This window comes from Zonotrichia leucophrys, chromosome 11 (assembly GCF_028769735.1).
Source record: "Zonotrichia leucophrys gambelii isolate GWCS_2022_RI chromosome 11, RI_Zleu_2.0, whole genome shotgun sequence".
Taxonomy (NCBI): Eukaryota; Metazoa; Chordata; class Aves; order Passeriformes; family Passerellidae; genus Zonotrichia; species Zonotrichia leucophrys.
In genome coordinates, this window is record NC_088181.1 from 8,816,333 (window position 1) to 8,842,040 (window position 25,708).

The 25,708-nt window shown below is 42.2% G+C and overlaps 1 protein-coding gene across 1 annotated transcript; it reads left to right on the plus strand.

Annotated features, from left to right (window-relative positions):
- Positions 1-1,921: 1,921 nt before the first annotated feature.
- On the plus strand, positions 1,922-23,282 carry MBTPS1 (membrane bound transcription factor peptidase, site 1). Its single transcript, XM_064722774.1, has 22 exons — positions 1,922-2,108; positions 2,557-2,814; positions 3,219-3,422; positions 3,796-3,906; positions 5,133-5,242; positions 5,611-5,727; positions 6,702-6,769; positions 7,277-7,379; positions 8,100-8,251; positions 9,085-9,246; positions 9,753-9,897; positions 10,958-11,146; positions 11,702-11,874; positions 12,464-12,579; positions 14,489-14,645; positions 15,404-15,528; positions 15,927-16,004; positions 17,518-17,658; positions 19,929-20,060; positions 20,573-20,699; positions 21,374-21,504; positions 22,515-23,282. Exons 1-22 carry the CDS (start codon positions 1,922-1,924, stop codon positions 22,709-22,711), a joined length of 3,183 nt encoding a protein of 1,060 aa, XP_064578844.1. The 3' UTR covers positions 22,712-23,282.
- The last annotated feature ends 2,426 nt before the right edge of the window (positions 23,283-25,708 follow it).

Here is a 25,708-nt window from a genome sequence, read left to right on the forward strand (position 1 = left end):
CAGCGGCGCTGCCCCTCACGGTGCCCGGCCGCGCTCACTGCGGCTTTAGTGCGGCCGGACGGTACCGGGCCCGGGCTCGCTGGGCTCGCTGTGGTACTGGCGGGGCTCTCCGGACGGGACGGTTCTGCTGCGCTGCAGCCGGGGGTCCTTGCGGTCCTTGCGGGTGCCCAGCCCGCGGGGTGGATGCATGGGGGGCCTCGCCTCGGCAGGAGCTGGGGTGACTCCGAGCGGAGCTGGCTCGGGCAGGGGCGGGTTGGCAACTGCGAGTCCCGTCCTACCCTCACGGGGTGGGTGTTAAACACAACAAACCTCTGGGCGTGCTGCTCCTTTGCTCTTAGTAGCCGTCGTACTCTGTTATCGGGCTTACATACAACCTGCTATTAGCCACAAGGGTGTTTATTTTGCTCATTTGTGTGGTTGTTTTATTTTATTGCTATAGGAGTTATTAACCGATGAAGTGATAAGGCAGGCAGAGCTTAGCCGAGGCCAGAAGTCAGTGCACTGTAACAATGTTGAGTTAGGATTGAGGGGAAAACTGTAACTGCCCACGCGCAGTTCCCAGTCTGTCACGGTGTTGTCAGTCAAATAAAAATAGAGGAAATTTCTGTCCTTATTACAAGGAAATACTCGATAACGCTAAATAAAGTTAATTGAAAATGAAGTAACAGCTGTTGCATTCAGACTCGATTTATCTGCTGTGCTGTGCGGTCAGCCCATCATTCCCCCAAATCCTGTGAATCCCCTAATGAGGCCCCTACGCTCCAGTCCTGGTCACAGCTGCAATACACAGTTCTGTTCTGCTTGCCCAGGTGCTGTGACAAACCAGACATAAATGTTTTTCTTTTCTTGTCTTTTAATGGCCTTGTATCTCTCAGTTGCTGGTTGAGTGTTTGGAGTTCAGAAGAATACTAGCGTTGCAGTTTTTCTTGAGTGTATTATGCACTTTGGAACATAAGGGGGAGAGGCTGTGCCTCCATGTGGAAACACTTTCAGCACCATCCGTCAACTTCACATGCTGTTATCAGCTCTTATTTCCTCAGGTGCCCGTGTTTTTAATAACTCACACACCCTGGCTCAAAACAATTTTGAAAGACTTTTATCCTGTAGATTTTCAAGCACAGTCACTGCAGCTTTGCCTCTTCTGGTATCTTTTGTCCTTACCTGGCTTTGGCATAGAGTTTGAATCTGATTTGCCTTGTGTGAAATGAAGTTCTGTGCATTATTTCTATTTGTCATGTTTCTGATTGGAAAAAAAAGCATGCTTTTTAAAGTGTCTATGGACACTTTTAGTATTTTGTTTTGCACTTTTTTCCTGCCATGGAATTCAGATGTAATTTTTAGCTCTTTGCTCTATTTACATGAAGTGGTTGAGTTTGGTGGTCATTGTTGCCTGTTCTCTTGTGAGGTTAGTACCCAAGTGTTTCACATTTGCTCTGCTCTGAACAAGGGAAAAACTTCAGTGTTGGTGAAAAATTGTAAATGAAATATGAGGAACTTTTTCCCTGTTATTTCTAAAACAAACTACCAAGGGCGCCTTTTCTCCCCTGGTTTTCAGACTGCAGTAGCACACAATATTAATGCAGCTAATTATTTTCTGTATTGCCCTGCCTTACAGGTTGCCTTGCAATCAGCTTTGCTAATTCTTCCAGGGAGTTAACTTTGCCATCAGAAATGGAGTACAGGACTCAGCTGCCACATCCTGAGTGACTGAATCATTGAATGCAAAATGGAGAAGAAGCGGAGAAAGAAATGAGCCTGTTCACCTGGCTTGACCTGAAAAGACCATGAAATCTCGACTTATTTTGGATCCAGCTTTCAGAATATCCAGTTGAGCAGCACAGTGAAAGCAACGTTTACTGAAACAGAAATGAACTAGTTTATAAAGAAGAAAATTGTGATTTGAATATATGGAATTTTTGGAATGAAACCATTTTCTTCTATGACCATGAAGTTTGCAAACATCTGGCTTGTTCTGCTTGTTATTTTACTCTGTGGCAAAAAACACTTTGGTACCAGAGCAGGGAATTCCTCTCATGAGGCTCACGTGTGTCCTGGATGTTCTCGTCTTACTTTGAAAGTGGAGTTCACTTCAACGGTTGTGGAGCATGGTAAGAAACAGTGAAGCAGTAAAAAAAAATAAATCCATGTCATGTTCATGTGTGTGTCACTGATTTGTGGTGTTTGTGCAATTGTAACACTTGGGGTTTCTGTGGAAGCACATTATCTGTTAAATTCTCTATATTTGAAAAGAGGAGCACTTTTTCAAAGGTTCTTTGTTTAGCTGGAGACAGGGTTCCAACAAGAGAGAGAGAGGGAAACCCAGAGGATATTTACAATTCCACCTTCCTTTCAAAGGCTTTTGTCATATTTCTTGTTTCCAACACTCCCACCCCTTTACACAGTGCAGAAATAAATGGCAAACTTGTAAAAGCAGCAGAAAAGGGCCTCAAATTGTGATTATTTGTTCTAAGTAAAGAAAAATTCAGACTTTGCAATGTGAATTCATGCATAAGCTGCTTAAACACCAGTTCTGATAAAGTTGTGCTCTTGTTCCAGAGTATATTGTGGCTTTTAACGGATACTTCACAGCTAAAGCTCGAAGTAAATTTATTTCAAGTGCATTAAAAAGTGGTGACATTGAGAACTGGAGGATTGTACCTCGCAACAACCCAGCCAGTGACTATCCCAGTGACTTTGAAGTTATTCAGATCAACGAGAAGCAGAAGGATGGAGTGCTCACCCTGGAGGATCATCCCAACATCAAGCGTGTCACACCTCAGAGAAAGGTCTTTCGGTCACTCAAGTACTCAGAGTGTGAGTTATTTCTGTGTGCCTGCATGGGATCTGCTTTGGAAAAGTGTTCTTAAGCTTATTTCAGACCATCAGCTTAGCATTACACAAATGGGGAGTGCCCTGCAGTTTTTCTTTAATTAACAGAAATCTATTCTTTTGGCTATAAAATTGCAAGGGTCTTGTCATATGTTTGCTGAAGAATGCTGGTCTGTCTGCGACATAGAAACATTTACCTGAGACCAGGGGCTTCCGTATCCATAATAGACAGTCCAGCAGCTTTTACTTATATTGATTAGAGAAATTCAATTCTCAATAATCTAAAACTTTTGTTGTAGCAATATGATGCCTTAAGTTTGCGTAAAAATCAATTCTATGATGATTTTCCTTGTGCTGTTTTTAATTTTCCTCATCCTAATTGTGCCCAGCTGAGCCAGTGCTGCACTGCAATGAGAGCAGGTGGACTCAGAAGTGGCAGTCATCCCGGCCCTTGAGAAGAGCAAGCCTTTCCCTGGGCTCTGGCTTCTGGCACGCCACGGGCCGGCACTCGAGCCGGCGCCTGCTCAGAGCCATCCCCCGGCAGGTGGCTCAGACCCTGCAGGCAGATGTCCTCTGGCAGATGGGTTACACAGGTATGCTTTGGCTTCTTGCCTGAGAACAATAACCTGCTTGGAAAAACAAGTGAAGTGTGAGGAGAGGATAATTGACTCGTGTGTGTTAACCTCTCGCTGGCTGCCAGCTTGCAAAGATTGAGAAATAATTTGGTTTGGAATGCATTGTATATTTATGGAGTGCTTGTTTGTATGTGTGCACTTTACTTAGGGGAAGTTGGTAATGTTTATGATCTTTGACTGAATTTCTGAGCTGGAATATGAGTTTATTTATTACCTATAGTTGATTTGAATTGTAAATTGCTTACTACATTAAACAAAAGTTCTCTTTTAACTTGATAAAATAGATTTGCTATGTAGCTGAATCAGAAAAAGCAATGTTTTCTCTTAAAAGGTGCTGGTGTGAGAGTAGCAGTGTTTGACACTGGTCTGAGTGAGAAACATCCACATTTCAAAAATGTAAAGGAGAGAACAAACTGGACTAATGAGAGAACCTTGGATGATGGTGAGTCACTGTGTAGTTTTCCAGCTCTTCCTGACACTGGTGTGTTTTGTGCTTGCAGTTGTGCTGCTGACATCTGTTACAACTGTGTATCTTGATATTTAAAGCTTAACTTTGCAGTGTCGTAGATACATTGTACTCATACCAAATTCAGCAGGGACTATTAAGGTTCCAAAAGGATGGTGCATAAGTGTCCTTGGAGTCAGATGTGACACTTCATCATAGCTGTTGAAAAAATGTCAGGGCAAAAAAAGTTACCTGTGAATACATTGCCAGGGAAGGTGTCAGAGCAAACCCAGCAAAGGTGTTTTCTTTCCTACTCCTTTTCACGTTGCTGTTTCACAGTGGTGCATATTTCCATACTGATGTGGGACAGCATTTTCCTTCCTTACTGTGTAGTCCTAAACAAATCAGAGTTTGGCACCTTCCTGTAAAGTTTTTCAATTCTGTATTACTGAACCTCCTATTTTCTACACTGTTTGTGTTCCTTTTTTGTGTGTTGACTCTGACTTGCCCTGACTGTGTGTTTTCACAGTTTATTAACTTCATACACTTTGGGTCAGTGAGTCGGTTGGCTATTGAATCTCCCTAAAGTTCAAGGTAGATGCTTACATTGCTCAGTCTTGTGTGCACCTCCATGGTTTTGTTTACACAGTAATTACTTTGCATTGCAGCACCTGCTTTTGGATAGCTCTTCCTGTAAATTCTGCAACCAGAGTGTTGCTGGACAGGCAGATTTGAAGTACAAAAATAATATGGGCAGTCCAATAAAGCAAAAGCTAAAGCATTTTTTGAGGAGAGGAGAAAATGGTGTTTTCTTGTCTCACTGCTATGCTTAACAAAATTTGGTTATTGCAGACTCAGGATAAAAATCCTTTTAGAAGTCTGCATTAAAATACATTGACTTTGAAATGAGCTGCATTTTCCAAAGTACTGTTTTTGTCGTGATTTCATTGGTAGCAATCAGGAGTGGATGGACTGGGCAATTAATCAGCCAAGTTTCATCAGCTGGTTGTCTGGCTACAGTGTGCTGCAAATTCTGTCCCCACTGAACCTGGTAGCAAAATGTGGTTCAGAAAGACTGGGACTGAGCCCAGCACTTGTGGTTTGTTGTAAAGTCTGTTAAATTTATGTGATTTTTGCTATAGCTGATGTTCAGGGTAAAAATTCTTTGCAATGGAATTCTTTGTGTTCTGATGTCTTATTTTGCTTCCTTCTCATGCTGACAGGTTTAGGCCATGGGACTTTTGTAGCAGGTGTGATAGCCAGCATGAGGGAATGCCAGGGATTTGCTCCAAATGCTGAACTGCACATTTTCAGAGTGTTCACCAATAATCAGGTGCCTGTTTTACATGTGTTTCAGTTCTTGCCTTTTCAGGTTAATGCTGTAAAATCCTTTCCTTTGGGAATATTCCATGCACTCATAAATGTAGACATTGATAAGTGGAAAGGATACAGGTTTCTATTTATAAAAGACTTGCTGTGAGATTTCTGTGAGTTTCCAAATCTGTGTTTTTGAGAAACAGGATATGGAAGTCTTAACTGTATAATGGAGCAGTCACTCAAGTGTACTGAGTGCTAGAAATTTAAGACCATTTTCAGTTTTGTGCTTTATTTTGGTGTTGTTTTTCCTCTCTGTCTAAAGTCTGCATTGTCATGAAATCAGATTTTTTTGAATAGTAACCTTTCCCCCATTTTCTTACATAGGTCTCATATACATCTTGGTTTCTGGATGCTTTTAATTATGCAATTTTAAAGAAGATAGATGTACTGAATCTAAGTATTGGTGGGCCAGACTTCATGGATCATCCGTTTGTTGACAAAGTTAGTATGAGGAAATGAAGTGGGCATAATGTTTGTATTTCTCCCACAAATGCTGGACTTGCAGAGCTACTTGTTTGTGTCTGGTCCTGCTGACAGTTTCTGTGTTTCATTTGTGTGGCAGAAATTTTGTACAGTGTACAGGTTTTTAGAAATATGTATAAGGAATGAGTTAAAAAAACCCCAAGCACAACCCAGATGTTCACAGAGTTATGGAAAATGCCCTTTAACAAAATGTTTGCTAATATGCTAGAAAATTACTCCCAAGCAGACAACTAAAAGGACCTTTAATATGAGACACTTACCTAAAATCCACTCTTGGGTGGTTTATTTGTTTTAAATCTCTGCATGGTCAAATTACTTCATGGTAAAAAAATATGTATGACATGATTTCAGTGAATTTAAGAAGAAATAAGTAAAATATGCAGGTAGTTGATTCAGCTATGTGCCAAGAGATTTGGTTCAGGTTAAGATGGAATTAGTTTTTGTCTTTGTAAAGGTCACAGTTCCCTGAATGTTTGGCCTGGCCTTCAAAAGCATTAAGAGAATTAATTCACTTTTCAGCTAAAGGATAGAGTTGTTCTTTGTAAAGGCCAGTTAAGGAGTTTGAAGCGTATAAATTGTTCCTTTTGTTCCTTGTTTTTTTTTTTTTTTTCATTAAAAGCTGCATTGAAATTTAATTTGACAGTGATTTCAGTGTACTCCCCAGAGCACTACTGGAGGGGGTTCATAATAACTACTTGACTGTCACCTGCAGTGCTTTGTTACAGACAAGAGTTTTTCCTTTGGTGTAGGAAGGTTCTCTCAGCAGTGTTGCTGTCAGGGCTGGGTTGTTGCTAAAATCATCTTAGGAAAATTCAGAGCTTAATGCTAGATATACAGTGAGATGTATTTGTAAGGCTCAGGAAGAGGTTATGTCTGTTAGAAAAGTCTCTTTTTTGGTGGCAGAGCCTTATTGTAAACATTGGTTTTTGTAGGTTTGGGAGCTGACTGCCAACAATGTCATCATGGTCTCTGCTATTGGCAACGATGGCCCTTTGTATGGGTGAGTGTCAGCCACTGCTTCAAAGGGAGCTGGCTGGGGTGTTCTGTGGGTTTGGGAGTAGTTGTGCTTGGTCAGGAAGTTTTCTCTCCTTTTTTTCTCTCTAATCTTAGAAAGTGACTCAAGTTAAACTCTTTTCCCTGTCCTTATTACTTGCATTTTGTGATATTTTTCTTTGAAATAGTGGAAGGTCAGCAAAAGAAGAATGGCAGTGCTTCCAGCTGACACTTCTCTCTTAGTGTGAGCAGACAGCTTTGGGTACTGATCTTGGACTTAAGGAATAGAGAGAGGATCAACCCAGAAATAGATTTTGTTTTGTCTTCAAGGTACATGCTTTGATAGGTTCTGAGTTAGTAACTGCCTGATAAGTTGCTGTCACATGTGAAGTATAAGTATGTGACAAAAATCTGATGGCAGCACTTCTGTCACCACCATAAACTTAAGACTGTATCTTGATTTTTTGGGTGTTGTTTTAATTTTTTTATATTCCTGTCTCCCAACTTATTCTAGGACTCTGAATAATCCTGCTGACCAGATGGATGTGATTGGAGTAGGTGGCATTGATTTTGAGGATAATATAGCTCGCTTTTCATCTAGGGGAATGACCACTTGGGTAAGATATTTTCATGGTGGCTGCTCACATTTGCAGCCAAAATAAGGCCTTGGAAGGGCAACCTTTTCTGAGTGGGCAATCCTGTGTAGATGTGTGTTGGAGAAAACATTTCTTCAGAGATCAGAGTAGTTAGAAATTGTAAGTCTTTAAGTAAGAAGCTTTATGTTCTTTTCAGGGTTTCTCATATTAATTCTCACTACTGTTAACATTTTTGATGAATTTATAAAACATCCACTTCTTTTTGATTGATGGTGAAGACTTGTCTGTGTGGTTAAATCTGCAAACATGAAGGTCTGCTCTTGTCCTTTAGTTGAAAAATCCTGGGATTTCCAGGTGCTATATGTGAAATGGCACTTCCCTGCCTGTGGAGCTGAGGGGGTGCTTGCTGCACACACACGTGGTGTCAGATGTGCTTGCACAGCAATCTTGATCAAGGGGGCTGTCACAAGCTCCTGTTTGTGTAGCCAGTAATCAGTGTGGTTCTCCTTTGGTCAGTGGTTTCCTGCTTAGCAGAAATGCTGATCAGCCTAACCTAGAAAAGTTGGGAACTTCTGCTAAACAGCTTGAGTCTTTCTTTGGCTTAGTTGCTGTTCTGTGATGCTGAACCTCAGACAATTTGGTTGCTGATTTTACTTGTGAATGACCTCCAGTAAATGCCCAACAGAAGCCATCAGTGTTCATTTTACATTAGGGCAATAATCCTTTTGTTTTGTTTCACAGGAGCTGCCTGGAGGTTATGGCAGAGTGAAGCCTGATATTGTTACTTATGGCTCTGGGGTGAGAGGGTCTGGTATGAAAGGTGGCTGTCGCTCCCTCTCTGGGACAAGTGTGGCATCTCCTGTGGTGGCAGGTGCTGTCACTCTCTTAGTGAGGTAAATCTTATATAAGAATCTCTAGAAAGATACCAATCAGTAGGGTCATAAAATTCTCTATAAAGGAATCCATCAAATAAAACTAAATTGTGTTTACATGTAGGAAAACAAACTTGGAGAATAAAATCACTTGTTGTACTTGAGACATTACCTTCTCTGGCTACCTCTGTGTTTCATGAAAACATTTGAGAACTGTTTTGAATAATAGTTAGGTCTTTGAGAATATAGTTAGGGAGAGCAGTACTATCAGACAATTTTGTCACATTTTTAAAGAATTTGGAATTGCTGCCCTTCTGTCAACTGTTGTAAAAGAGCAGCTGCTGAAAGTAGGCACCTTTAGTAGGTAATTTTTTATGTACTTGTAAAGTTTATAGGGTGCAGGGTTTTATGGGCGTTATCCTGTTGCGTAAGCCAGCTCTTGCACACTGAAGAATTTGAAAGTGGGAGCTGCAAGTCCATACCCTGTGTTTGTCATAGCTACTCCATAGGGATGAGACAAACCTTTATTTGAGAAACATGCAAAAATTCAAAGTCACCACCATGTTTCCCCCAAAGAATGGTGTGGTTTTGTTTGAACAACAGAGGTATTTTTTTCCCCCCAGAAGACAGATATTTTATTTAGCATATAAAGATTCTGCCCTGGTTGTAATGACTGCTGGTCCTGGAGCACATTGTAAGGAGAAAATGTCATGTATTATTAGCTTTAAAGAGAAATATACCAGAAACTTGTTCCTCTTCTACATTTGTATAATGAGAAATCAAGCAATAATAGACAAATATGAACAGAGAATGTTACAGCAAGCTGATTTTGTGGTTATTTATTTCTGTTTCAGCACAGTTCAGAAGCGTGAAATGGTGAATCCAGCAAGTATGAAGCAGGCCCTCATTGCATCAGCACGGAGACTTCCTGGAGTCAACATGTTTGAACAAGGACATGGCAAATTGGATCTTCTAAGAGCTTATCAGATCCTCAACAGCTATAAACCACAGGCCAGGTTAATTTTAATCCTTAATTAATCAGTGGTACAATAGAATTTGCTCTTTTGTTTAAGAGAGCAGGTGGTGCATGTGTAGCTCAGTTGAGCAATCTGTGCTTGTGCAACAGTGAGGACTTGCACAGATCTTGCATAATCTCAAGCATGAATTTTGACCAGAGAATGGATGAAAAGTCATGCAGCAGTGTAGGGGATGATCCTTTTCTCTTATAGCCTTAGATGTTATGAATAATGTAAGGACACAGTGGAAAAGTACTTAAATTTTCACTTTTTTTAATAAGGACCTTCTCCCTGAACTGAGATGTTTCTCTTTCCATGAAACTTAAAATAAAAAATAGGAAGGGAAGATGATTTTGGGGCATATTTGGGAAGTGAGATGAGACCTTGGTAAACTATGACTGGCATGGTTTATCTGAAACTTTTTTGTAGTTATGTGTAGTGGCATGTTCTTCTGTTTATTGTTAATTTTTTCCTCTTTAAATTTTCCCTTCTCTGTCCTGCTGTAGTTTGAGTCCAAGCTATATTGACTTGACTGAATGTCCCTACATGTGGCCCTATTGTTCTCAGCCCATATATTATGGAGGGATGCCAACTATTGTTAATGTTACCATCCTTAATGGCATGGGAGTCACTGGGAGAATTGTAGACAAGGTAAGTATTAACATTGTTCCAAATTCTGACTGGTGGTGTTGCTAAAACCTTCCCAGAAAATACTAGTTTAGCTATGAGTAAAAACATAACAAACTTCATAACAAACTTCACTGCTGGGAGCAAGAGATGCAAAATATTTGATTAAAGGGTGCACCCACATTGGAAGATTTGTCAACATGAGCTGTCTACAAGTTCTCAAGCATTGCATTGGTTTCAGGGCGTGTAACATTTTATCTTTGCAAAACCAGTTTGAATTAAGATGTACTTAAAGATTTCTTTGTATTCTCTAATAGCATTTAAAATCTTCTGAACAGACCTTGTTAATTATTTTTTTTTTTTTTCATCCTGGAACATAAATTATCTCAGTGAAGAATGATGACACTAAATTAAGCCTTTTTCATGGGTCAGGGCAATCTGAATGTATCAGCTTAACCAGGCTCTGCTGCCAAACCTGTTCTTTCACACCCCTGATGTTGAGCGTGTTGGTTGGCTAGGGAGGTTTTAATTAAGTTTAAATGTAGAATAGATTTGAGAATTGATACAAGTTTAAAAAGACACCTGTCCTGTAACTCCAGCCATTGTAAAATGAGCTTAATTTAAACATTTTAGTGTGACTCCTGAGGTTTGTTTTAGATTCAAGTTTACATTAAAGGGCACTGAAGCTCATATCAAAGGTCATCAGCTTATGGTAATACACACAGCTGATGCAATTGGCCTGTGTCTGTTCCACTGTTAGCTGGCCTTGTTATCTAAGGGAAATCTTGTTCTCTCACCAATAAATGTTTGCACATGATCTCAGAATGTTGAAGCAGCTTCACTTGGGCAGCTTCTCACAGTCCTGCCTCTGAAAAGCCTCTGGTCTGGGTCACTGACACTGTCCCAATTGGGGTGATTCACTGACACAACACCAAACTTTTGGGCTTGGAGGGCATTTTTAAATTTGATATAATCTTCAGAAGAGCTAATATTTGTTAGCTCATGCTGAGGAAAAGGGCTATGTGTGCAGAAAGTAGTGATTGCAAATACTGTGCTAGCAGTGTTGTGTATTCTCATTTCACAGCCAGACTGGCAGCCCTATCTGCCCCAAAATGGGGATAACATCGAGGTGGCTTTCTCCTATTCCCCAGTCTTGTGGCCTTGGTCTGGATACTTGGCAATTTCCATCTCTGTAGCCAAGAAAGCAGCATCTTGGGAAGGCATTGCTCAGGGGCATGTTATGATCACAGTGTCATCTCCTGCAGAAAATGAAGTAAGTTCTGTGCATTTTGGATTTTCTGGGTGAAGAGTTATCTAAACTGCTTTCTGATACACAAATACCTTAGTTTTAAGGGTTTGCTCTAGCCCTGTCATTTGAAGCATAAGTTAAATTTGGGTCAGGAAATTAGAGAGTCCAAATAATGTTCTTTATAATTGAAAGCAAATTGCATATAATTTAGAATTGGGAAACTTCTCTTTGGGACCAACATCATAATTTCATTTGTTTATTGTGGATTTTAAGTAATGTATTTTGAAAAAGATTGCCTGAATATGTTTCTTCTAGAACCATGCTTAATTGTTCATGAGAAACTTCTAAGATTTTGAACAATTGAACCAGATCACAGTTGTAATATATGTTAAGTTCTGAGGATAATTGCAAATTGTTGAGTGCAGAAAAAAATACTGCGGCAATTTAGGGCAAAAGTAATCTCTTTGGCACTGGTGACAAAAAGTTGATTTGGTACCTCCAGTTTTTTGGTCTTTTACAATCCATGGTGAACTGTGCTGTGGGGGGAAGGATTTCAGTGCAGTTTGTTCTGTCCCTCAGTCTAAGAATGGTGCAGAGCAGACCTCAACAGTGAAGCTTCCAATAAAAGTGAAGATTATTCCCACTCCTCCTCGGAGCAAACGCGTCCTCTGGGATCAGTACCACAACCTCCGTTACCCACCAGGATACTTCCCCAGGGATAATCTGAGGATGAAGAATGATCCATTAGATTGGTATTTATCTCAGGTTCTATTAAATCAGTATTTCTTGATTGTGTGTTAAGGATATGGGATATCTTTACTGAATGTTGTGGTTCTGGCCTTTTTCAGAGGGGCATGGGATTATCTTTTGTAAGACCTCCATGTAAAGCACTTGGACTCTATGCTTTTGGTGCAGGGTTTTTTTCATGTGAAATGAAAAGCTTTTAAAATGCTGATTTAAGATACTGAGATTTTTTTTGGCTTTTTTATTCTGACCTAATTTCTCACAGGAAGTTAAAGGGGACACTTTATTAACTGCTTCAGCATTCACTTACCAAACAAACCTGACAATTCAAAAGACAAGAAGAGATCCTTTGTCTCTTAAGCAGGGAAGGACTTTGCTGACCTTTCATAGATGGAGCAGGGAAGCATCCACAGGAAAAGTCATGCAGCAGTATCTCAGTGAGGATTAATTGGGTCAGTGACCAGGACAGAAGCTTTTAGAAAGCTTCTTGGAGTAGGCAGAGGTGGCAGGTGGACAGGATTTCAGAAAATCAAAAAGGTGGAAATCAGATTTCTACATGCCAGATCTAAATGTCTTCAACACTTTTCTTTTTCTAAGGAATGGTGACCATATCCATACAAACTTCAGGGACATGTACCAGCACCTCAGGAGCATGGGGTACTTTGTTGAGGTTCTTGGTTCCCCATTTACATGTTTTGATGCCAGTCAGTATGGTAAGCATGAGTTAATTGCCTTGTTCTCCATACTGTTAGCTTTTTCTCAAATGACCTTTTGTTGGGAGACCAAAAATGTGTTGAGGGTACAAATAAAAATTCTAGTGGTAATAGAAAAATGTTTTGGCATTGGGAGTATTTATTATTTATGTGCTGATATTTAGTGTGTGGAGTATTGCTGGGGAAGCCTGCTTGGGGGTTTAGTAGAATTAATGCAGTTCTCTGTCCTTACCATGAAAAAAGAGAGGGAAAGCCAGCCTCTGAGTGGGTTAAAAACTCCTCAGTATTCAGTCCCACAAAGGCAGAGCTGCATTTGCCAAAAGAATTTGGTGCAGTCAAAATGAAGCATGACCTGTTTAACAGAATAAAATCAAAGGTTCACATCCTGGTTCTTTTTTCATGTTCAGTGATCTTTGATCAGATAAAAGAGTGGATAAAGTGTTCATCCAGCCATATGTGATAGCAAAGCAGTATCTGGTTTGTTCATCAGGAAGGAATCCCCAGGCTGGGGACAGAGCAAGCTGTCTGCTCTTTTCTGCTTCCATATCCCCCTTGTTTAACCATGGCATGCTCCAAAACTCCTCTTCTGCTTTGGGCTGGGCTGGTTTTCAGTGCACTCTAAGGTGAGGGTTCATTCTCCTGAGTGCCAGTTCTGGAACTGTTGCCAGTAGTAATCTTTTGTTTATCTTGATCTCACCACTGCTATTAGAGTTCAGTGGAAGTACACATGGATACATAAATGTTAGCCCTTTAAAAAGTAGCAAAATAGTATTTTTTCTGAGACCACTAGTTTTATAATTGATAGAAAGCAGCATTAGGGGACATCTCTCTCCTCTGATTCACCATTGTGTTGTTTGTTCCTCATTTGATTGTAGTTTGTTGGGCTTTCAGAATTTCCTGAAGAAGAAGTGAGGGGAATAAAACTCAGTGATCTGTGGTCCATGTGCCCCTTGTCCCTAGCTGGTGTTGTTTTCACACTTGGTGAGGGTGCACTCTGTCCCATTTCTACAGGATCTTTATCAGAAGGCTTTCCAAATGCAGGCTGCCTGCATGCCTGCACTTGTGGAGTTGGCTTGGTTGCAAGGAACTGTGAGATATGGGGCTCACAGTGGTTTATCAGATTGCTCAGGGTATCATCCTGTCAAGATTTGTGTTGTCTCTGAGGATGGAAATTTCACCACCTTTCTGGGCAATCAGAAAGGGAAGAAGCAAAAGGGCTGGTATTTAGAAGCAGTCTAGAAGCATAAGCATGTTTTTAGGGAATAAAAGTGTATTTTTCTGGTTATGTTTTTTTCAGTGATACAGAGAAGGTTGTGCTTGCTTGTTAACAGGAGTGAGAGAGGGTTATGTGAAAGTGGCAGTGGCCCTTTAGCCAGTCCTTCCAGAATGCAGCTGTGGTTTTCAAGGGGTGAATCAAACCACATTTCAGAGCAATTGCTGCCTACCTGGCAGCCAGTCTGCAGTAGTGAGGGGAGTGCTGTTAGAGCTGGAGCAGTGAAAAACCTCCTGACCAGGCTGCATCTGCATTAGCACTGCAGTTGGGATCAGTGGGGAATCCCCTCACTGTCCAGCTGTGCCACAGTTTGGCTCAGTTTATGGAGCATTTGGGTCACCAAACTGCAGAACACACACCTGACACATGTGGGCATTCAGATCTTGAGACCACACAAGCAGGACTCATAAGGAACACCCTAAAAACTTCCTGTGCTGCCAAACTTATTTTGGGATATGTTTGTCTGATATTTACCATCCTTAAATAGGACTTCATTAGATGAGCTGCTAAAGCAGGGCACATGGACCAGATAATGTGAAAATGTGCACTTGTGTTGGCTTCTGTGTGGGTTGTGTGAACAGTGGTGACCTGACAGTGCCCAGCCTGGAGAACTCCTGTGTCTGCTTGTACACACAGGGACTCTGCTGATGGTGGACAGTGAGGAAGAATATTTCCCTGAAGAGATCACCAAGCTGAGGAGGGATGTGGATAATGGACTTTCACTGATAGTCTTTAGTGACTGGTACAACACATCTGTGATGAGAAAAGTCAAGTTTTATGATGAAAACACAAGGTACTGACTTATTTCCAAGTGCTTTGGGAAACAAAATGCCATAGAATTCTACATGTTACCCTAAAAATCCCAACTGTGATGCACTGTACTTCAGCATTTGGATGTTACCTGTTATAAGGTGCTACCTTAAGTAGCAGAACTGATCTTAGGCTACAACTTAAGGAGCATAGCTACCCATTTTATCATGAAGGCCTCTTTGGCACTGTATTCTACTTTTAATGCCAAGAAAAACATTTACAATGAAGAGAAATAAGAAATTAGAGATGAGACCAACAAATGAAAATGGACATGTTTTTACTTTAGGGGAGCAGAATAGAAAAACAATGTGCATTGCAAGAGTATCACCAGGTCATGTACCTGTTACTGAAAATACTGCATGGTTATATTGCATATAAAGAAATAATATCTCACATTTTGCTTCTTTATAAATATGAGAAACAATGTATATGACTGTCATTTTTACCTCAGCCAAACAAAGAGCATAAGACTGAATTTCTTTCCAGTAAATTGAAGTTTTTCATGGAGCTGAAATGTACTGAGAACCTTTACATTAGCATTATTCAACTTTAACTCAGAAGCAGAGTTGTCAGAGACAACTGCTCAGATGCCCATGGAGTTAAAGAAGGCTCTAAGATGTCGTTCATTATTTAAATGGCTTTGGAAAAATCTGTATGCAGGAGGACATGTGACTTTGTTATCCAAACTCTAGGAGTACATTCTGTTTACTAATAAACAGTGTTACACTGTCATTTTTACAGGCAGTGGTGGATGCCTGATACTGGAGGGGCTAATATACCAGCTCTCAATGATCTGCTTTCTGTCTGGAATATGGCCTTTAGTGATGGGCTGTATGAAGGAGATTTTACCTTGGCAAGTCATGAAAGTGAGTACTGGAGTCCATTTCCTACACAGGCTGCAGTGGGGTGTTTGAAAATGGTTTTCTGCAGGTTTGTGGTTGAGCAAGAGTCAAGGGAACTGCTCAGATTCAGTGAAAAGAGTCTTATAAATGATTTCTTAAATTATTTCTTCCTTAGTAGACTTTTTCATGGTATTTGATTTAGCTTTTCAGTTTAAAAAAACTAAATTGAAAGATTTGGAAAGTGTGTAAAGGTGAGCCTGTGAAAGCTGTGCTTAGCAATGCTTTCTCTGCAAATACCCACATTGGTCAAAATGTGCAAATTCAGTGCAGTGTTCCTGGGAATGATTTCTGCTGGGGTTGTTGGTAGGGAAGGGAGGGAAATGTTGTTTTTGGTCTGACAGCAGTTTGGTGATGCCTTGCAGTGAATTACGCGTCAGGGTGCAGTATTGCCAAGTTCCCAGAAGATGGCATCGTCATTGCACAGACCTTCAAGGATCAAGGTATGAACTTCCTGGTGCTTTTTTCCGTGTTTTGAGTAGAACTTTGAGGTCACTGCACAAGCAAAGTTGCAAAGTCTGAAAGTCTAAAAACAATAAATACAGAACCACGTTGACAGGGTAGGTATTTTTACATTTTCTCATTTTGCCTAGTGCATGTAGCTGATGCCTAACAGGCAGCTGCAGTGTGACTGTATACAATTATTAAATAATGCAATATCCAAGCGTTATAGGCAGCCCTGTATTGTGGTTGCTGTGTGGAAACATGATCACACATGTACATGTGTCTCTGGAAGGGGAGGAGTTGTGTTGGAATTGTGTTACTGGTTCACATTTCTTGTGAGTTTCAAATGCTACTGAAATATATCCCCTTGCCATATTTCATTGCCATATTTAGCATGAGTGTTGTGGTAGCTGTGGTGATCTAAAGACATAAATAAGGAAAATTTTAGTAGACAAAATGTCACCAGTGAAATGTCACCACTCTCATGAAGGAAAATTTTATGCATACAGGATGCCTGTGGTCTCAGACTTGAGTGCTCTGTTCTCTGTGCATCTCCATTCTCTTTTGTCATAATATCTTTTCATTTGGGAGAGGGCAATTCAGAACTGTAATGGCAGCAGGTAGTTTAAAAAATAAATCTGATGTTTGATGAGCTTTTAGGAAGTGCTGTTCAGGAGCTCTGTGAGCAGAGTTCTTAGGGTGTTGCAGGTCAGTTTTGTGCAGATGGGTGAAGAGTGTTTGAGTGTGAGAGCAGAAGCACATGCAGTGCTTCTGATGCAAGTCAGCAACTGCCAGAGAAGATCAGTGAGTTCATTGTAGTTTTGACTTAGCAGAGGTAATTACCTCCTGGAGAAATTCTCTGGAACAGCAGAGCTCATCTGTGTCAGCCTTTTGGAGGAAAAGACAATATCCCTGTATGCCAATGACTTATGTATTTCCTTATGTGTGAGAGAGAAAGTGTGTCAATTTGACAGGTACCCTGCTGGACCTGCCTTTTCTGTTGAATCCTTTTCATTGCAATTCCTGAGGCAGAAGAGCTCTCTGGTTTGCTTCTGCTGTCTAAACAGTGTCTCAAGTAAAGAGGATAAATTTTAAATACAAAAATGAAATTTGTATTTATTTTTTCTAATGGATATAATTTTAGGAATGAAAGGTAGGAAACTTTTAACCTGAAACCAGCTTCCTGGAGAATTCTGCAGAAGGATGGAAACAACATAAAGACCTTTTGCTGAAGATCGTAGAATTTTTTATTCAAGGTTGTTGAAGATAAAAAGACCACACAACCTGGATTTTCTTTCTTTGGTGGAGAAGAAAAAAATTTATTATCAGTAGGGAACTTTACAATCAGGATCTTGGAGCAGTATCATTTTTACTATAGCATCATGGGGATTCTGAAACCTTCTTGCAAAAATGTGAGGCATTGTTGCATTTGTCAGCTGGAAATGCAGGCTGTGTTGTTTCATTGGTATTGACTCTCTGCAGGCTCTGAAATTCATTTGTGCTTTGCTTTAGGTCTTGAAGTTTTAAAGCAGGAGACTGCAGTGATTGAACACGTGCCCATTCTGGGGCTTTACCAAGTTCCCTCGGAGGGCGGCGGCAGAATCGTTCTGTACGGCGACTCCAACTGCCTGGACGACAGCCACCGGCAGAAGGGTGGGTGAGCCCTGCCAGGCCCTGCCTGCCCTCACAGCTCTGCTCTGGGCCTTTCACAGCCCCCAACAGCAGCACAGGGGTTTTAGGGACTCCAAATATTCCTTACAGGGGCTTGATCTCAGTTCTGCAGAGCTCTGCTGAAATGCTCTGAGGTGCAGCAAAGGAGCATCCCACATTACATAGCTCTCTGATAAATGGAGCTGGTACCACACACCCATAAGCTTTGGGGGCTGATTTTTGGGGTGGGCTGTTTGGCAAGGGGATTTGGTTTTTGGTTTGGTTGTTTTTTTTTATTATTTTTAGTGTGTTTTTGTTTGCAGAAGGCACTAACAGTTACACATTCTTGACCTGAAGTTATGAAGAGACCATTAGGAGTTCCTCCCACTTTTTCCCTAGTTACACCTTCAGAATGTTTATATAGAACAGTGGGTTTTATCTTTTGAGTTTGCACCTCAGCCTGCCTTGTTCCCTTTGCAATGTTTTCTGTGAAGATTTATGGTAATGTTCAGTGTTTCAGTTGTGCGTTATTACTTTCAGGTTATTCTATTTTGACACCAGCTGGTGTAGACGTGTCAGAAAGTAGGAACTTCCATTTGTTGTCAAGGCATTTATTTGCAGCTCTAGGTAGCATTTGTATGAGTGTTTTCTGTGGCTCCCAGAGAAGCCATGCTCTCTGCCTAACACTATGGCTGATTCTTATAAAATATTTTTTCTAGCAGTTTGCAAATTTTTAAGAGCTTGCTTAGGTTTCTCAGGACTTGTAAAGCACAAGCTGGAAGATCTGTGGCTTGAGGGGAGGCAGATAATCCAATATGTGAAGTCTTTTTCTGCATTTCCACTGAACAGAACTGAATTTTCCTTTTGTGATGAAAAGTACATCTATAATTGTTTAAGCTTTTGTCACTGATACTTTAAAATACTACATTGTGCTATCCATCCCTTGCCTAATTTATTTAAGCTTAAAGGAACTTATGGCCTAAGGGAGCTCTCTATTTGTAGCTCATTTCTTTCTCTACTATACATTTTGAAGTTTTTTTAGAGTTCTGTGATTTTTCCTTATCTGCCTTTGGGTTGCTTCCTGCACATTGGTGCCTTAGTGCTTGCTGCAGGTTATTGAAAGCACATAACAAAAGAGAAGATACATAGCTTTAAATTAAGTAATATAAAATAATGCTCTCTGACCTCCCTCATACTGTTAAATTCAGTGTGACATCTGATGCAAGAAAGAGTGGGAATGCTCTAAAGAAATCCTTGAAAATTAGCTTTTAAATTGTGAACCAGGAGCTATGTCTCCTGCAGAGACATTGGTAGCTTTAAGTGAAGAAAATTCCTAACATTTGTGAATATAAATCCTTAAAATCTGTTTGACCTCTTTGAAAAATCAAAGGTGAGGGTTTAAGGGACACTGGGATTATGAAGATTAACTCCCATTCCCAGCCAACTGTTCCTAGGGGCAGAAGTTCTGAGAAAAATACTTTGCTATGTGGTGGAACCAGCTGATAAGGCATTGTCCTACTCCTGCAAAGGGAAGCTTTAGAGTTGGGATGTGAACTAGCTGGAGTGCTTGTTCCTTAGGGGTAGCTCTGGATTAAGGTAGTAATAATTCAGGAGAGAATCAAAGTGAGGGATCAGGAGCTTTTGAAGTGCAAAATAAACCATGATCACGTGCATTGTGGTGTTGGTTGCCAGCCTGGTCTGTACCTCAGCTGCTCTAGGTTATGCTTGGACCTTTAGCTGGGATGTAGCCAGAATGTTTCTCCTTTGTTTGTTTGTTTATTTTTTAAACTTGAGAAAGCAAGTGAGTCATATCCTTGCACTGTAAACACTACCTTGTTCTTACTTTTCTTTGCAAGGTATTTATTTTGTCCTTTCAAAAAAAACAGTTGGTTCTCCATTTCCCTGTTAAAAATTATACCAAAAACTCAGAGCTTTCTTTGCTCCCACTGAAGAACCTCATGATGTTTGTCAGAATTTGAATGCCTTGTGCAACCTGGAATTCCTGTATTCAAAACCTTTTTTTTTGTGTTCTGCTCCCTAAAAGAGCCTGGTTTGGTACACAAGGGATAATATTTTAAGACTGAACAGTTTAATGCTGTGTTTGTGTGTTGAAAGTTGCATCTTTGTAAAGTGAGCCTAGAACCTCAGGAGAAAAGCAAGCACAGCAAAATGGATTGTAATTCTAAATGTCATTAAAGCCATCTTAGCAGAAAGATAAGCCATTTAAAATGTGGCATAATGCATGTCTTGTTTTGGGGCTGTGAAACCCACAGATTGCTTCTGGCTGCTGGACTCGCTGCTGCAGTACACGTCCTACGGGGTGATGCCGCCGAGCCTCAGCCACTCGGAGCACCGGCAGCGGCCGCCCTCGGGAGCCGGCTCCTCCCTCCCCGAGCGCATGGAAGGTGAGAGAGCCTCAGGGGGCACGCACAGCCCGAGGCTGAGCCGCTCACAGGGCAGGAAGGCTGGGGCAGATCCCTTGAGATAAGTGCCAGCAGGGTTGGTTTGCTGTGAGCTCTGCAGCGTTGTGCTGTTTTACTGGAAGAAAGCACAAATTGCAGGGTTTTGTTGGGATAATGTAGTTGTGATTAGACTGAAGAAAATGTTCTTTTCATAGAGTAGGAATGTTCAGGTGCCTGGTTCTGTAGGGAGGCATTCTAGTTACTAACTACACAGTATTACAAAGCACTCAGTCTTATCTCACATGTTGCCAGAAAAGCTTGGATTAACTGCTGTGGGTAGGTGCAGACTCTGACTGTTTTGTAAGGTACCCTTAGGTTAATTCACTCAGCTGTGAGTCCTCATTGCTGTAAGCAGCTCCTGGGTTTACAGCAGCACTGTTTAGCCCGGGGTCAGTGCTGGTAACTGTTATCTTGCCTGTCTGTGGGTAAGCCAGTCTCTCTGCTGTGGGTTGCAGGTAACCATTTGCATCGATACTCAAAGGTGCTCGAGGCTCATTTGGGAGACCCTAAACCCCGGTCCCTTCCTGCTTGTCCTCACCTGTCCTGGGCCAAACCACAGCCTTTGAATGAAACTGCCCCCAGGTTAGTATATGTCTTCCTTATACAAGAAGTCTCACTTTTGAGTTCAGCTGAAAAATAATTTGTCCTATCTGCTTTTGAAAGGGACAGCTGTAATCCCTTTTCCTAGAAAAATACCAGATTGCAAAGAGGAAATAATGATTAATTCCTCTTCAGTGAATAACTCTGACTCACCTGACACTATGAAACTCAGGGATTTTAAAAATAACTTCACAAGTCACTGTTGTGATTGAGCAATTCCAACTTTGAGTGAACAGTCTTGATAAACCCATCATCATCGTGTGCCTTGGAGTTTTCTGGAGCATCTTCTTGGGCAGCTCTCCTGTTGCTGCCTTCTCTTGTGCCTTTTGTCAGTCCCTTGAAGGAAAGTGCTCAGTACACAGCCCTTGCTTGTCAGCTGGTGGTTACTTTTGGAAGTCTGTGTGCAAGAAAGAGAGTTGTTGGTAAATAGTTGCTAATCTAGGGATTAGCACTATCTTGTGTCCCTTTGGTGTCTGAATTTAAATTTGGAGGCCTGAAAACTGCAGAACCTAAAGAATGGACTGGGTCATCATGTGGGTCCAGACTAGTGAGTTGTACATAGCTTGTATAGGTACTGTCACTTTCTCTGTATGTTCCTACAATGAAGCATTAATGAAGCAAGTGGGCAGACACCTCTGTCTTTTAATTTCTTCTAGCAACCTTTGGAAACATCAAAAATTACTGTCAATTGACCTTGATAAAGTGGCACTGCCCAGTTTTCGACAGAACCGACCCCAAGTGAGACCATTGTCCCCTGGAGAAAGTGGAGCATGGGACATTCCTGGAGGTAAATATTGAAAAATATGTAAGTTGCTGTTTTGGTTTTGCTTTTTGCATAAGCTTTGAAAAAAAACCCAACACCCAGTGCAGCCATATGAGAGGCCACTGTTTATTTTCAGCTGTGAAAAACATGCTTACAGTAGCATGGCTGTGTTATTAAAGGCTGTCTGATGAAGATTTTTTTTTGTATGTGAATGGTTTGTTCAATAGAAAGTGTGCATGACATACTGGGAGGAAGATCTTGGTGGGTGCATTTTGATAGTTGAGGTTTGTTTGGATCCTGTTCATTCTGATGGGTCAGCAGCAGCCTCTGTCCTTGGGAGCAGTGGGAACATACCCACTGCTAATTAAAATTCCTTCTGTGAGTGCACAAAAGCAGAATCCAGAAGAGTTTGTCAGAATGGTGCCTTGGGCAAGCTGTTACACTAACAAACAATGTCTAGCACTCAGAACAGCTTTCAGGTGGGCAGCTCTCCTTCACAAGATTGGCATTGCAGGCTGAGCTGGAGGCAGTTGGAAGCCTCATATGTGCTCTTTTCCCAGTCTGAGCTGCTAGACCAGAGACACCTGTAGAAATGAAGGGTTTGTTTCTCTAGCTCATCCTCACTGTATGCACAGTCTCTGGAGCAAACAAGCATGAAATCACTTTCCTTGTTCCATCAGGATGTGAATTACAGCAGTTACTTAGTAGTAAGATTATGGTCAAGTGTCTCCATCTCTCTTTTAGTGCAAAACAGAAGACTGTTGTTGCAGGGGAAATCTGGGCTATGCTTTCATGTGCCCAAATAGGTCAAGGTGGAAATGCTGGTGCTTTCCTTTAACTTTAGCATCCCCTCTGATTTTCACTAATCGGTCTGCAGCTGTTAATCTTCCTGTCTGAAGTGTAATCTGATTAATGGCTGCCTGGGCTTTGAACAAGAGTTAGGGGCAGATCCTTCTGCTCGATGGCATTAGCAGCACAAAGCCATCGTGGCTCACGTGGTGGCTGCTGCCTTGCAAACCTCTTTGCCTCTCTAGGTATAATGCCGGGCCGGTACAACCAGGACGTGGGACAGACCATTCCTGTCTTTGCCTTTCTCGGTGCCATGGTGGTCCTGGCCTTCTTCGTGGTGCAGATCAACAAAGCCAAGAGCAGGCCAAAGAGACGGAAACCGCGCGTGAAGCGGCCGCAGCTGGTGCAGCAGGTTCATCCACCAAAGACACCTTCAGTGTGAAACTCTGCCTTGCCAAAGATGACCTCCTGTGGCTGCTCGCTCCCAGTGGAGGTGCACCTGACATCATCTCAAAGTCTTTGGTTTGTGGAGAGAAAAAAAGAACCTCAGCTGATCATCTGTACATAAAACTGCAGCTTTAAGCAGCTGAAGCCACCAAAGACTTGAATAGTGTTGAAATGGCTGCTTAGTCACTACATATCCCAAGAGGGGGAAAATGGACCTTTTTTTTAAGCTGACCAAACTAAAATTTATTTGTTTAGAGGCTATTTTCTATATTTATTGTTGGGGAGGGCGGGGGAAAAGTCACTTTAAGGACCTCTGCTAAGGAAAAACAAGTGCATTTTTTTGGATGGAATGCAATTTTTTAGAATGGTTCTATGCTGAAGAGAGTATAATGTGCACCATTAAAGGAGGAAGGGACTGAGAGAGACCAGTACAAATCAGTGAGGCATACTCCTGCAGTTTATTTTTATAAAGCCAACTACCATGATGTTTTGTAATTTTTGGTCACAATTTCACCGTTGTTGGTGAAGCAGATTTTTCAATAAATATGTTATCTATATGAAGCAAAGACAGCTTGCTAAGTGGCTCTTCTTTCCACTTGCAGTCAAAGAGAGCAAATTGCTGGGTAGTGAAGATTTTCATGTCACCTCTCTTCCCACTGTATCTTTGTCCTTACCAGTGGTATCCCAAGTTGCAGGCTTTCCTTTGGAGCACTAACTGGGCAGTCACACAAACAGTGCTTGCTCTGAGTGAGCACAGAGTTCTGGAAACCTTCAAAATTCTGCAGCACATAAGGAGAAAGCTCTCAAAGAGCTGTACAGAAAATTGTCATGGGAATGGCACCCAACAGCACTGTGTGGTGTCACAGAGATGAAAACCCAGTCTCCTTTGGTTTGTCCTGCTTGAAAGCCTGTGAATTGTCACTGGCTTAAATAAGGATGCAGGCACAAGTTTCCCCATCTGTGCAGTGCCAGTTAATGTTGCCATAATTGAAATAGCTTCTCTCTTTTCCTAGTGAAGCTGTCAGCTTCTCCCTGCCAACTGCTTTCCTCATTGCTCCAGATGAGCACCTTTTCCTAGGAGCCAGGAGCTGGTGGCTGCTGTATTTGTGAATGGAATGGCAGCCTGGGCAGGTAAGCAGTGTGCACTGGTGAATGTTCCTGGGTGAGTTTGTGGGCAGCTCTGGGCATGGCTGGAGAAGGAGGAGGCAGGGACAGCCCTGCTGGGCAGTCTGACTGCACCCATCCTCCTAGGGCTTACCAGCAGGGATGGGGGTGGGCTGTGGGAAGTGCACTACAGGAGAGAACTTTGCTCCATGTAGTCGTAGAGCCATGGATAGGGTTTGTGAGTGTCCTGCAAAAAGATTGGGCAAACCAATTTTCCCTAACTTGAAGAGTGGTTGCCTTTTTCCAGCACTTCTGGAGGATGCACTGGGAGAGGCAACATTCTGTTGCCATGGCAGAGAAGGCACTGAGCTTTTGCTTTGGTGCTGTTAGTGGAAGCTTGTTAGGGCTGAGGAGATGGTCCCTAGGCTGGGCTGTTTGTGCCATCCCAGAGGGGCTGGAGCCTCTTGCTCCCCCCTTTCTGAACACAGATCCATAATAGGGATAGGGAGAGGGTTTTCAGCATCTCAGCTGTGACATATGGGTGAGGACCATCACAGGACCAGCCAGCAGCAGCCGTGCAACTTGTCCAGGTTATAAAAATCAGTAAAGGTGTGAAATCTCAAGGGCAAACCCTCAGAAGGGATTGCAGGTAGCAAAGCATAATTGTGATCAGTGTTTTTATTTGTATGAAACAAGGACTGTCCATTTGCATTTTTGTTCCTTCTACAGTCTTCAAAGATGATAATGTGGAAAACATTAACAGCCCTTTTTCCACCTGCCACAGGGACCCAGCATCAGGTACAGCTGCCAACCCACAGGGACCCTCAGGTTATGGCTTGCAGCCCAGGGACTGGAGCACCCAGATAAATGTGAGAAAAGGAGGAAATTATAAGGGAGGGAGCTCAGAGCCACTGAGCATAGAAGCTGTCTGGGGCTGCTGTGTTGGTGTGGGAGATGAGCTGCACCTCTTCCATCATAGGGAGACTGGAGAGCTTTGGTGCCACTTCTCAGGTCGGTGCTAATGAGGAGACTTGCTCCTCATCACAGCACTAATGAGAGATTAGAGCTCCACTGCAGCCTTGAAACCAGAATCAAGCTGTATCAAAGCACCAGTCCGAATTAAGAGCCTTTCCCAGTGGCTGGTATTTTACAGCCCAGTGGCCAATTTCTAAGTCATAGAGGCCAATTATTTCCGAAGCCTTTGGTGTGCAGCTAATGAAGGCTTGGAAGGGCCCTTCTGAGTGTTTATAAGTCCTGTAGGCGGCAGAGATGTAATGGAGGTGGCAGGCACAATTAGCCATCCATAATTCCTCCTAGCAGCTGATTAAAGTCTCTTTATCCGTCTTACCAAGATCAGAAGGGCACATGTTTGGGAAATCAAAAATGCATTAGGGGCTGTCAGCCAAGGCCAGGGCCTGTGTGCTGAGCCCTGGGGCAGTGGCATGGGCAGGAGTGGCACAGAGCTGCTGTGTGTCCCCGTGTGGGGAATGGGCGCCTCATTCCTGTGGGGTGCAGCCTCCTCCGTGCAGTCCTCTGCAGCATCAGTCACCCCATCCTGTTATCCTGGCATCCCCTTTGCCTGTGCGCAGCAAGCAGCAGGATGGGATGGCTCCTCTCCAGAGTGTCCCAGTGCAGGAAAGCACCAGTGGGCTTTTAGGTGTTTAGGAGACACGCAGGGGGGCTGGCCTCATCCTGCACCCAGCGAGCTGCGAGGGGTGAGAGCTGCAGCTGCCTTCCTTCACCCTTCCCGGGGCACTCCCTAATGCCCTTTGGTGGCAGTTTCATGTCTGAGTGAACAGAGCGGGATGAGGGTGGCCTCAGTCCGCCCAGCCCCGTGGTGATGATTTCGGGGATAGTGAGAGCACGAGTCCCGGGCGGCTGTGCTCCG